General features: G+C 40.6%; 1 protein-coding gene across 1 annotated transcript in view; it reads right to left on the bottom strand.

Moving 5' to 3' along the window:
• The window catches only part of syne2b (spectrin repeat containing, nuclear envelope 2b), a 138,479-nt gene that overhangs the window by 84,113 nt on the left and 40,893 nt on the right, over positions 1-13,473 (bottom strand). The window contains exons 55-65 of the mRNA XM_053501692.1: positions 13,098-13,164; positions 8,932-12,875; positions 8,532-8,793; positions 6,754-7,913; positions 5,865-6,056; positions 5,613-5,768; positions 5,246-5,517; positions 1,694-3,755; positions 1,275-1,609; positions 1,045-1,189; positions 745-945 (exon numbers count right to left, since the gene is read on the bottom strand). Of these exons, the coding sequence (XP_053357667.1) occupies positions 745-945; positions 1,045-1,189; positions 1,275-1,609; positions 1,694-3,755; positions 5,246-5,517; positions 5,613-5,768; positions 5,865-6,056; positions 6,754-7,913; positions 8,532-8,793; positions 8,932-12,875; positions 13,098-13,164 (8,796 nt within the window). The remainder of the gene's footprint in view (positions 1-744; positions 946-1,044; positions 1,190-1,274; positions 1,610-1,693; positions 3,756-5,245; positions 5,518-5,612; positions 5,769-5,864; positions 6,057-6,753; positions 7,914-8,531; positions 8,794-8,931; positions 12,876-13,097; positions 13,165-13,473) is intronic.

Below are 13,473 nucleotides of genomic sequence, written 5' to 3'. Positions count from 1 at the left end.
GGTAATAAACAGAGAACTTTCTGAGAGACGAGTTTCTTCGGACGTCAGTAAGCGGACAGACCGAGCGACTCACTGATTCATCCATGAAACTTTTAAAGTTTACAGCGAAGTGCAGTCATTAAGAAAAGATACAAACAATATGAACACAATGAAAAAACAAACAGCGGTAGACAACCAGCCACACACAACAGAGCCATCTTTCCTAATTTAGCTTTTAATGTAGATTGATTGATTAGGCTTTTAATGTAAATTAAAGCTTTTAATGTATATTAATTAATCTTAAGGCTTTTTATTAAATTAGCAGCAAGACATTAATGTGTCTTTTACTTTATGTTTTTTTTTATGTGTTATTGTCTGTTATTGTTTTATGCTGTTGTGTTTTTTGGATTGTTTATTGCTTTAATGTTTATTTTATATTTAGGCATTTAGGCACTTTGGACTTTATGTTGTACTGAAATTCGCTGAACAAATAATACAAATAAAAAAATCAAGCCTTTAGATTTGTACTGGAGTTTAAATTTGTACCGTTTCTCATAAGGTTTTTGTATCCAGTCCAATGTGATCAATCGAACCTGATCTCACTTTTTTAAATCGAGAGCTTCTGAACTTTTTTGCGCGTCGCTTAACATTATTTGCTTTAAGGATACATTACAACAAAAACTGTTGCTCAAAGCATGTTACATTTATATATACAATATATTCTTACACATTTGCTATTTTACAGATATATATAATTTAACTTACACTCTTTCCGATGCGTATCCATTCCTCTCCCATCCAGTCAGAGTGTGTGAGTAGATCGCTGGCGCATTGTCGCAGTCTGGCCACCTGACCCCACAGGGAGTTCACAGCATCGTCCCTGTTGCTACGGCAACCCTGCACTGGACACCATTCTTTCAGCTCATCCAGTTTGCCCGGCAGGGTGTTGACCTCTGTGACCAGAGTCTGAATAACCACGAGGAAAAAAACAAACAAACGTTGGCTTGTTAACATCAGAATAACATATTAATGACACCGTATTCATATCATTAACACTTTCTTTACTTTAAGTTTCTCTTGTAGGTCACGGCTTTCCATCTGAGACGTGATTTTTTTAGAGGCGCACTCCGCTAGGGTCGTTTCAGAGTCACGGACACGTCTGCACAGCTCTTCGTAGCACGCACGTGTGCTTCTTTGGTGGTTCACGCACCTTATATAACAAAGGACAATAGACAGTATGAACTACTAATCCAGGACATACAGTAAAATAAGAAACCTGTCTGATTATTATGTACCTCTCTAAAGCTTCTAGTCTCAGCTGAGCCTGGGCTTTAAGAGCAGACATTCGAACCAAAAGGCAGCCTAGAACCTGAAGTTGCAACTGTTCAACCTTCTGTCCTGAAAATAAGGGACTGAAGGGAGCAAGAGTCTGAATCTGGGACAGATGGGCTTCGAAGTCTTTGTCTGAAGTTGACAGGGCCTGTTGGACATCCTTTAGCCTTTCTGAACAGCTCCTCGGTGAGCACAGAGACGGGAGGAGGACGGATTCAGTCCTCTGGAGGAACTGATTGACACTTCGGACTCCTCTAGAATAGTTTTTCAATGACTCTTTTGCTTTGGACAGGTTCACCTAGGAACAAAATGTTAAATTAATTTGCGATATATAATTTTAAATATTAAAGTATAGTTTGGATTCCAGACAGTTCTTGCTTACCAGTCTTTGGTCGCAGTTGTTTAAGACTCTTTCGGACAAATCTGCAATTTCTCTAACATATCGAGTCCCTCGCTCGTGTCTGTTTTTGATTTCCAAAACCTTCAGAACTCGCATTCTAGCTTCAACGTTTCTCTTAAGTTTGAGAAACTTTCTGAGCTCGTCCTCGACAGCTCCCTGGTCGCACTCCACCTCATAAGGCTTATCCAGCACCTGAGTAACCTCTTTGAGAAAACCACGTACCACCCTTTGCTCTGACAGATAGTTTATTTCTTTCAGAACGTCCTGTTCCACAATCTGAAGGTTATTCTGGATAGCCATCTCCAAAGTGATTAGACTGTCAAGGTTTTGTCTGAGCCTGTCTTGTTCAGAAGTTAACTGAGATGGATAAAGGTCTGCAGAGATGTTTTTAAGCTCATCCGATGCCTCATCGTACATGAGTTTGATTAGCGGAATCTGGGTAAGGAGAGACTGGCAGATCTTATAGCGTTCCTCTTTGCCAACGCTTTCATCTTTCGTCTTTGGGACGTACAGCTCTACGTTTTCCCGGAGATCCTCAACGCGCTGCTTGAGGCCGAGGAACCTTTCGTGGATCTGAGATTTAAAACAAAAAGCCTTCATTTTGTGATGGAGGTCAGAGATCACACACAGCAACTCTCTACTCCTGCCTTCTGCAGAAGTGTTTATTTGTTCGACCTCAAACTTGTGCTCTACAAGCATGCGTTTGAAAGGCTCGATGGCAGACAGAGAGTCCTTAGTGATGGGAAATGTGTGTCCTTTCATATCTATCGTTATTTTTCTCAGTTTCTGATCTAAAGACGCCATTTTCTGTTCTGACAACTTTTGGCTCTGTAATATATCTGTAATCTCGAGGATGGAGGACTTCTCGTAATTCATGATGCCCTTTATGTCATCCTGAAGCTTGCTGAGTTTGTCATACAGCCATGCGTTCTCAGAAATGCTAAGCTCAGAGGTAATGTCTTTACTGTTCATCAGCAATGCCTCCGCAATCCCGGAGTGTTTTTCCGCCTCACGGAGTGTCTCCCGACTCTGGCGTAACCTTTGATCCAGATCTGCGGCGCTCAAACTTTGAAAGTCCTCTCGACTCAGAGATTCCTTATGGAGGTGGCAGAGAATCCAGGAATCCACATCTGCTATCTGCTCTGAAATCTTTTCCCGTGTTTGGAGACAGAGCTGTATTTCTTCCATAGCCGCGGCTAGTTTTTCTGCCGTCGATTTGGACAAACTTGCCAACAGCTCCAAAAAGGAATTCACCACAGGAACATCGGGTTCGTCAAGATCTGGGATTAACTGGGTCACCTCTTCGGTCAGAGTGGTTAACTGGGTCTGCTTGGAGGTCATCTCAGAGTGCAGCTTCTTCAAGTCCTTGATTTGCCGATGAACTTCTTCTGGGAGCAGAGAAACCTTTCTTTGCCTAGTCTCAATTTCATACTCCGTCTTCTTGGCCCAAACTAGAGCTTCTGTTACCACTTTGACGATTTTGACCATGGACGTGCTGCTGCTGATCGGAATCGACGTAGCCAACTCCTCGCTAATCAGATCCATGTGATCTTTGACACACCATAAGCCCTGCTTTATGTTACACAGCTCGGTGTCGAAATAACATCTTTGGGAGAGAGCTTCAAAGCGTTGATGGAGATCGGAATATCTCTGTCTGGCGGCCGTAAGCTCAGCTCGGAGTTCGATCATCGCTTGCGCTCTCTTGCTGCTGCGATCAGCAGAACTCCAAGGTAAATCCAAGATCTTATGAAACTTCTCAATATGATCTTTTAAGATATTGATATCCTCTAGAAGGTCAAAACTCTCTTTGGTGTAAGCGCAGATATCATGCAAGGTTTTCTCAGCGGATCTCTCTAGCGCCTGCCATTCGAACTGCAAGGAGCCCTGCTGCGACTGTGCTGCTGCTCTCTCAGGTTGGCTGAGGTGGGGTGAGAGCTGAGAATGTGTCTGGATCAGTTCTCCAAGAACCGTCCTCTCCTGTTCCATAGTCCTTAGAAAGGAGCGCAGTCTCTGCTCCTCAACAAAGCTGCTTTCAACTGGACACCTTCGGATGTATGGTTACAAAAAAAGAGAGAGAGAGAGAGAGCAGTAATGAAGTTCAGTAATGTTAGGGATAGAATGAAATGGTGTAGCACTATAACGTGTGATTGTACGTAATAAGGATTTGGTCGGTAAGTGAATTCTGCGTTTATGGGGAATATTATTATTGGGGGAAAAACCCATTCAGAATGCATTTAGTCCTCGATCAGAACAGAATGAGTTAACAATGGGAATGAGAGGGGTGGTGTAAATCTTTCACCATCCATTCAAGAGGAAAATATTAGCCATAAAAACACTTCATCTGATCGTTTCACTTGGATGGAATAAATCTATTCTTCCTGCAAGTTTGCCTCAATGTCGTGGTATTCTTAAGTGATATAGGAGAAAAATTTTGCTTCAAGATACAGAGTCAGCCAAAAAAAATTATAAACACTTCAGGAAAAGATAAACAAAATCTAAATTAATTGCTATGCGTTAAAAATGGATAAATACATAATATGATTATATAATCCTATTATTAATATTATATTAATAAAATATACACCATTATACAACAACTCCTTCACCAGTCTTTACCTACAAATAAAAAAGCACTGACTGGCTTGTACTTCACCTTCACTGACCAATCATAGATGAACCTGACTTTCGGTAACCAATCACAACGCAGAGAGCAGGATTTGTAAGGAGAAAAAAAGGAAGCGTACCTCCAAGTTGGGAATTTTTTTAATTTCTGTTATACGTCTTGCAAATTAAACACTTCTTATTAAGCAAAAGAATGATTTCAATTCTGATTAAATGCTTTAGGCATGTTCATGCACATCTCATCAGATCAGCGTCCATGGAAATAGTTACATTGGAATCTCTAATCAGAATAATTACAATTTATCTGAAGAAATATTGTCTATGTAAGTGGACAACTTTAAACATTAATCTATTTCTCCAAGATGTAAGACTTTGAACATAAATCTATTTCCCCAAAAGTGCAAATAAAAAAAACAAAGTGGTAAAAAAAAAAATGTCACTAATTATGATTTATTCTCATAATGAATCTCACACTCTTTTTTTTGTCCAGTTACACGTCATAGAAAGATGAACATACAGTAATTAATTTAAATTGTAGCCAGATAACCAGAGCTGCAGTCGAGTTGGAATCTCTGGTTTTGAACAGGAATAAATAACAGTCATTATACATACTGTAATAATGAATAATTACAAATCTGACCATGTGAAACCACTAAAAATATGCACATTTTCAAAAAGTTAAATCTCATAAAAGTCAATTTACTGTTTCAGGTTTCACTCACTCTTAGCAGTTTAAAAAATCTTTTTTTTGGGGGGGGATAGTCGTATCCAATTCCTCCCCATCACTTGGGGGCTCCCACATTAAGGCTGCTACTAACACTCAGTTGGAAGGGGCCGAAGACTATCATGTGTTTCCTCATGATACCATGTGCCTTCAGTGACCTACACTTAGGTCTCATCTCAAATACTTACATTTTCAAGGACTTTAGTTCACCTGCCAGATTCTCTAGAGTAGCTCTGGCTTTTTGCATTTGTCTGTCATAGTCAATCACTAGCTGCAATTGCGCCTCCTTGGTGTTTACAGTGCCAGATGCATCCCACAATGCCTCTGTCCACTGGCAGCTCAGTCGCTGCATAGCCTCAGGGTCGCTGGCTGAGCCAACGACAAGCACGCTAGCGTCACCGTTAACGTGATCTTGCTTTGAGATTAGGGAAACTTGCTTCTGAGCACTCTGCCTGCAAGACTAAACAATAAAACAAGTAATGCAGATACAAAGAATGTGAATAAAACAACCTGATGTTCCTCTTCCTCTAATGATCAGCTATCCTGTTTACTCACCTCGGCCTCTTCTACTTGTTTGGCCATGTCAGTAGGGTTGAGTACCGCAGGGCAGTTACGGCACATCATGATGCAGAACACCAACCTGTTCAGCTGGGCCTCAAGATCAGCATCAGAGGTGTTGAGAACGTCCAGAGGATATTCATAAGGCCTGCTCTGTGGTCACAAAAAGTGATAAAGTGATTAGACTAGATACATCTGATGTTAACTGTGCAGTCTTGTCATGCCACCAAGTAGTAAAATGAACAATACCTCAATTAGTAGGCTATTTGGTCTTGTCTTAGACATCTTTTCAATCTCAGCGAAAATATTATTCATGGTAGCACCAAGTGGTTCCTCTTCCTCTTCTTCAACTTCTTTTAATGCCTCTGACACGTCAATACTTCTGGCAACTAACAATCCCTGATTAGGAATTTCTGATTTGTCTCCATCTTGCATTTGTGCCTACAATTAAAAAATACAAGATAATTAAATGTGATCCCAAAAAAAATCATGGAATTATTAGTAAACTTAGTATGTGCAAAAAAACAGTATTTTAGATATTGTTAATCACTCAAGAGAAAATATTTAAAACATTTTGATGTTTTATATTAGTCCAGCTCTCCCAAAGTTGTCCCAAAGTTAAAAAAAATATATATGTATTTCTTTAAATAATTTCTTTTTTCTTTAATTTTCCAGAATGAACACCTAAAAGGTGGATTCATCTTTGCTAGAGTTTTCTTCAGCCGTCTTGCTCAACACAGCACTTATTTTGCACTTTATCTGTTTACAAGACCATGGTCACTTTCTGTGGTCAACATATTAAATAGCATTTCACTCTAATTCCTGGATATTAATATCTTATGCAAGACCTTGATGGTACTGTACATACTACATATTAATGGCATGCTATAAAAAAATGCCAGGCACTAATGTGGTTCATACCAAAAACATTATATACATGAATAAAAGATGTTTATATCCACATGAAATACCGTTCAGCAATGATACCTAACTGTCTCTTTACATAAATATCTCTTCTCGTGCGTTTGGTAAAAGATATATTAATGTAGTAAAGATCATGCAGGCAATGTGCATCACTCAACAAACACCAGACTCCAGTACCAAGCAGATCTTTCACATCCATGCAATTTGCTGTTACCTCAACCAAACTGATGCTTTCAATCTCGGTCAGGCCCTCTGTAGAATCTGTTCCCAAACCAGAGCTGAGCTCTTTCTCAAGCTTATCTTCTTCTTGTTTAGTGATTGCTAGGATCTCATCACTCTTAGTGCTTTCTATGTTGCCGGTTGGTGGGATTGGTTGGATTGGTGGCTCTTCTACGGCAACCAGAATCCTATTGAGATCAGTTGTAGTTGAATCCTTATCAAGGCCTGTTGGTTTGGTTGTTTTTGTTTCAGCTACAGGTTCTGTATGAACTGAAGATAATTGGATAGATTTATGCTCTACTTTAGTCACAGCCTCCTGTACATCAGATTGGGAAACTTCAGAAACTGTATCGCTCTTCATTTTTCCACCTGCACTTGATGGAGGGGTGGGTTTCTCCAGTGTTTTCTCTGGGTCCTGGGTTTTGCAAACGACTAAAGAAATGTCACCTTGTGCTTGGCTTGCTTCCTGTTCTACTGGACTCAGTTTTATAAGACCCTCCTCATCAGCACCCTCTTGTGTCTTGTCCATCTTGTCCAAATCAGTGCTGCTTGAGATTTCGCTCTCCATTTGTTCAGGTAAAGCTTTATCCACATTTCTGCTATGTCTACTTTTTGATGGAGATGTGGGTCTTATCATTATCTCCTCTATCTCTTGAATTTTAGCAATGATGGAAATGTCACTTTCAGCTTGGCTTGCTACTTGTTTCACTAGAGGAGTCGGTTTTATAAGACGCTCCTTATCAGCACTCTCTTGTGCAACAGTCCTGTCCAAATCAGTGCTGCTAGAAATTTCGCTCTCCATTTGTTTATGTACATCATCTGCCACATTTCTGCTATCTCTCCTGTTTGTTGGAGTTGTGGGTTTTACCATTGTCTCTTCTGTTTCCTGAGTTTTATCCGTGGTGGAAAGTGCTTGGCCAGCTTCTTGTCCCGTACTTAGAGTTGGTTTTAAAAGACTCTCTTCATCAGCACCCTCTGTTGTCCCTGTCTTGTTTAAATCAGTGCTGCTTGAAACTTCGCTCTCCATTTGTTTAGGTACATCTTCAACCACATTTCTGCTATCTCTTCTTTTTGTTGGAGTTGTGAGTTTTACAATCATCTCCTGTGTTTCTTGAGTTTTATCAATGATGGAAATGTCACATTTAGCTTGGCTTTCTTCTTGTCTCACCTGAGGACTCCATTTTTCAAGAGTCTCCTCATCAACACTCACTTGTGTCATATCTAAATTAGTGCTGGAAGAAATTTCACTCTCTCTAGGTACATCATCTTCCACATTTCTGCTATCTCTCCTTGTTGCTGAAGTTGTGGATTTTACAATAATCTCCTCCAACTCTTTGGTTTTATCAAAGATGGAAAGGTCCCATTCATCTTGGCTTGCTTCTTCTCCCAACTGAGGACTCGCATTCACTTGTGTCCTGTCTAAATCGGAGCTACTAGGAATTTCGCTTTTTGTTCGTTTAGGTACATCTTCATCAACACTTTGTGTTGGAATTGTGGATTTTACCATTATATCCTCTTGAGTTTTATCAGTGGTGGAAATGGCTTGGCTTGCTTCTTGTCCCACTGAAGGAGTTGGTTTTGCAAGACCCTCCTTGTCAGCACCCTCTGTCGTCACAATCTTCTCTACATCAGTGCTGCTTAAAATTTGGCTTTCCGTTTGAATAGATACATCTTCATCTATGTTTCTGCTATCTCTCCTTTCTGTTGGAGTTATGGGTTTTGCCATTGTCTCTTTAGCTTCGTAAGTTTTATCAATAGTGGAAACTGCTTGACTTGCTTCTTGACCCACTGAAGGTGATGGTTTTACAAGATGTCCCTCATTAGCACTCTCTTGTTTCATGTCAGTCTTGTCTAAATCCGTGCTGGAAGAAATTTTGCTCTCTTTTAGTTTAGGTACGTCTTCTGCCACATCTCTGCTATCTCTTTTTTTTGTTGGAATTGTGGGTCTTGCCATCATCTCATCTATTTCTTGAGTTTTATCAATGATGGAAAGATCACTTTCAGCGTGGCTTGCTTCTTGTTCCACTGGAGGACTCTGTTTTACAAAAGTCTCCTTATCAACACTCACTTCGTCCATATTTCTACTATCTCTCCTTTTTGTTGGAGGTGTGCTTTCTTGAGTTTTATTAATAATGGACATGTCACTCTCAACTTGGTTCACTTCTTGTTCTACTAGAAGAGTCGGTTTTACCAGAACATCCTCATGAGCACCCTCTTGTGTTTTTGCAGTCTTGTCTGAATCGGTGCTGCATGATATTTCACCCTCTATTTGTTTAAGCACTATTTCATCCACATTTTTGCTACATGTTGGAGGTGTGGGTTTCACTAAGGGTTCCTCTGCTAGAGCTGTATTAACAAAAGCCTCTTTAGCAGCATGGTCTGGTGTCACAAAGTTCTTCAAATCAGTGCTATCAGATGTTTTGCAGGCAACTGTGTCACTGACATTTTCGCTATCTCTTCTCCTAGCTGGAGGTGTGGGTTTCACCAATGTCTCATCGATTTCCTGGGGTTTAAAAACCACCAAAGGAGCATCACTTTCAATTTCGATTGGTTTTTGCTTCACTGGTGGAGTGGCTTCTGGAACTGTTTCCATGCCGTTGCTGCTGCTGCTGGAAATTTTGTCAGCCACCGCGTCACTTACATTTTCGCTATCTCTTCTTCCTGATGGCGGTGTAGGTTTCACCGAAGTTTCCTCCATTTCTTGTGTTGTGGAAACCACGGAATGGACACTTTCAGCTGTGCTTGTTTTTCGTCTCTGTGGTGGAGTCGGTTTAATAAGGGACTCGTCAAAAAGTTTCTCCTGTGTCACTGAGTTCTTTAAATCAATATTACTGGGAATTTTGACAGCTCCCATGTCAGACACGTTTCTGCTCTCCCTCCTTCTAGTTGGAGGCGTGGGTTTCACTAAAGTCTCCTCCTCCACTTCTTTGATTTCATCAACAACAGAACTATAACTTTCAGCTCGATGTGCTTTTCGTCTCACTGGTGGAGTTGGTTTTACAAAAGACTCTTCAACAGCTGTTTCTGGTTTCACCAAAGCAGAATTCTCCAAATCACAGCTGCCAGAAAATCTGTCCGTCAAGTTAGCACTACTTCTCCTTCTTATTGGTGGTGTAGGTTTCACCAACGTCTCCTCTATTTCTTGGACGTCAGTACCAAACAAAATACCATCACTTTCGGCTTTGCCTGCTTTTCGTCTTACTGGTGGGGTTGGTTTTAGAAGCAGGTCGACAAGAGCTTTCTCCCGTGTCAGGATCTTATCTAAATCAGTGTCACTCACATTTCTGCTACCTCTTCTTCTTGTTGGGGGTGTAGGCTTAACTACATTCTCCCCAACTTCTTGTATTTTGGAAAGCAATGAAAGAGTGTCGTCTTCAGTTTGTCCTGACACTTTTCTTCTCACTGGTGGAGTCGGTTTAATAAGAGCCTCTTCGAGAGTCAACGCCTTCTCCAAATCGGTGCTATTGGAAATTCTTCTAACCATTTCCACATAAGCCCTATCACCAAAATTTTTACTTCCTCTCCTTCTTGTTGGAGGTGTGGGTTTCACCAGTGTGTCCTCTATTTCCTGGATGAGACTGATCTGACTTCCTTTTCTTCTTACTGGTGGAGTTGGTTTTTCCAGAATCTCCTCAAAAGCTATTCCTTGCATCACTGTCTTCTCCAGTTCTTTAGGTAGGGTGTCTCTTTCACTTCTGCTATCTTTCCTCCTTGTTGGAGGTGTGGGTTTTACCAGTATATCTTCCATTAGATGAGGTTTGGAGAACTGTGGAGTGATGAAGGCACTTTGATCTGGGCTTGCTTTCCGCCTCACTGGTGAAGTTGGTTTTTCTGTAGACTCCTTAACAGCCATCTCTTTTGTCCTTGTTTTGTCCAAATCACTGCTGTCGGATAATGAATCTGTCAGGTTTCTGCTATCTCTCTTTCTTGTTGGAGGCGTGGGTTTCATCAGTGTGTCCTCCATTTCGGGGGTTTTTGAAACCACTGAGATGCTGTTATTTTCAGCCTGAATTACTTTTCTCCTTACCGGTGGAGTCTTCTCCTGTTCAAATTCTCGAGTCTCTGCCTTTTCTTCTGGTCTTTTTTCCACTGGGGTTTGCTGATCACTGTGATACAGTGAAAGTCTTTCATTTCCTAACTTGTCCTTATGTCTTCTGCTTGGTGGAGTTGGAAGAACCTCTGCAGGTGGCAACTGGAATTCATCATGTTTGGGTTGTTGACTGGTTGGTAGAGGAAGATTTGCTTCTTCAGAATGGATGTCTGAACTGACTGAAAATCTTTCACAGTCCTTAGATCGTCTGATTGGTGGGGTTGGTTTCATCTCACTTTTCACTGTTGTCTCTGCTTTTGTGTTCTCAACCTCCATAGTCACCTGATCCACCTCTTTCACTAGCTTGTCTTCAGTGGTAAATGATAACCTTTCTGGTTTACTTCTAACTGGTGGAACTAGTAATGCCCCTAGGGTCTCTAATATCTCAGACTGTTTAGCAATCAGTGCTACGCTCCCACTTTCTCCTGTTTTAACTGACTCATTACCAACTTCCTGTTGAATGTCTTCTGTAACTTTAATTTCAGAAATCTCTGTTACTACATTGTCAGGTTCACATGTGGCAGCATCCGGTGCGGGCACGCTTGTCTCACCAGCTGGCTCTTGATGCATCTCCAGTTCCTCTCGTCTTTCAAGGATGGTGTACCTGCGTTGGATCTCTCGAGGGCCATTATTCGCAGTCCACTGTTCAAAGGATTCCATCGCTCTCTGGACCTCCTGTGGACCATTGTTTGCTGTCCAGGTTCCTTCTCTCTCAACATGTGAGGTATTTGGTTCACTGTTCCTGGTTAAGATCTGAGTTTCTGTTATTAGCTCAGAAAATACTAGAGTTCTATCAATGTTTTCATCAGGGGGTTGACTTAATCCAGTGGAATCAACAAGATAACATTTATTTTGCACTTTTTGTTGATATAGTGAGGCATGACTGTCAAATTTGTCTCTCGTTTCATCTAATGTATCCAACTTTTCCACTTGTTGAGACAAAGGGATATACGAGCCAGTGTCTGAAATCGAATCAATTCTCCTTTCACTATCGTTAGCTGAGTCAGAGACCTCAGCAGTATGAATATGTACCCTGTCTGTATCGAGAATGAGTGCAGCTACTTTCTTTTTTGGCATGTCCTCATCGTCGCTTGTAAGTACACAGGTATCAGACGTACGTGACTCTGTCCTATGTGCTTGTTCAGCTGCATCAGTTTCTCGCACCTGAGCAAATATTGTATTTTTGTCAACTGATTCCATGGATTTTCCTTGAACATATGTCTCATGGACTTCTTGAAACAAAGTAACTTGCATCTTTTCCCTGCCCTTCATCTCCATCACAACTTTTTCTTCATCTTTTGCTGGACCAATAGCAGATTCATCAACTTCTGGTACTATATCAGGCTGCACAGCCAAAGCTGTGGTAGACAAAACATCAGGCGTAAGTTCATTTTGGTCAAACTGTAGCGCCGACAGTGACCAGTCTGCTGTGGGAAACTCTATCTCTTCTGAAATTTCGTTAGTGAGATCTCTGTCCATAATTGAAGAGACAGCCGTGCTCAGGTTTTTCTTGAACTCTTCAGATTTTGTTGTTTCTAAAACATGAAAATCAGCACGAATAGTTTTCAGACTTTTAGATTCTGCGACTTCAATGTGTTCTTCTAGTTTAGAGGTTATAGTTGATGATGTGGTTGGCAGATGATCGGTTTTAAATTCATCTCTGTCCTCATCTACTGCAGTCACCAGCTGTGGTTCTGTAGTGGGAGATTCTGGCAATAATTCTTTGTTAGTCGTCCTGGAAGCCTCATCACCTCCTGATTTTTGTTCGTGTGCTGTAGTCAGCACGTCATCTGACTGATTATTCAGCAGAAAAACATCATGCACTAATGTTTCCATTGGCTGTTCTTTCTTTTCTGTGGTTCCTTCAATAACTGGCATGGCAGCGTCTCTATGCATAATTTCTAAAGGCTCAATGCCTGAACTTGTAGCACTAGCAACTGGAGTAGAAGAAATATCTTGAGGCACTGACCAATCAAGCTGAACCTTTGTTGTAGCATCCAGCATTCTGGACCATTCACAGGAAACCTGCCAGGATGCCATGACAAAGAAAAAGCTTAAACTACTTAAAAACTTAATAATGTCTTTGATCCTGACAGTTAAAGGTGAAAAAGCTACAGAAGCCAAAACTAGAAAGACTAATGACTAAAACCCAAAGAAATGCACAAAAAATTAATATTCTTTATGAAAGTTTTTTAAAACAGAAGGTCATATAAAAACCCTTTAATAATGCCACTCATTTTATTTTATCTCTGAAACCAAATGACCGGGTTGTGTTTCCAGGGACAATGAATTTTTCATCCTTTCCTCCTTAAGATCCTGATTTACAAAAAGTCAAAATTAGTGAAACATACACACTTTAAGAGAAACCACTGAATCTACTCATATAAACTAGTAAAAAAGGCGATAACATTTTCTTATGTATCATGTATCCATAAAGTACTGTAATAGAGCACACATTGAGCTTCAGAATGTCTAAAGAATGTATACAATGTGCTATTTATTTTCTGTACCCAAAGTCGTAACGCATTATGATTTTTAACATGCTCAAAATTTTTACTTCCCTTAAACCTGTAATGACATGCACTTTTGAGTGATGAACTGTACATTATAATGCCACATAACCTG

Source organism: Clarias gariepinus, chromosome 8 (assembly GCF_024256425.1).
Source record: "Clarias gariepinus isolate MV-2021 ecotype Netherlands chromosome 8, CGAR_prim_01v2, whole genome shotgun sequence".
NCBI lineage: Eukaryota > Metazoa > Chordata > Actinopteri > Siluriformes > Clariidae > Clarias > Clarias gariepinus.
Note: the sequence above shows the minus strand (reverse complement) of the source record. Positions and strands in the feature narration are given on the sequence as shown.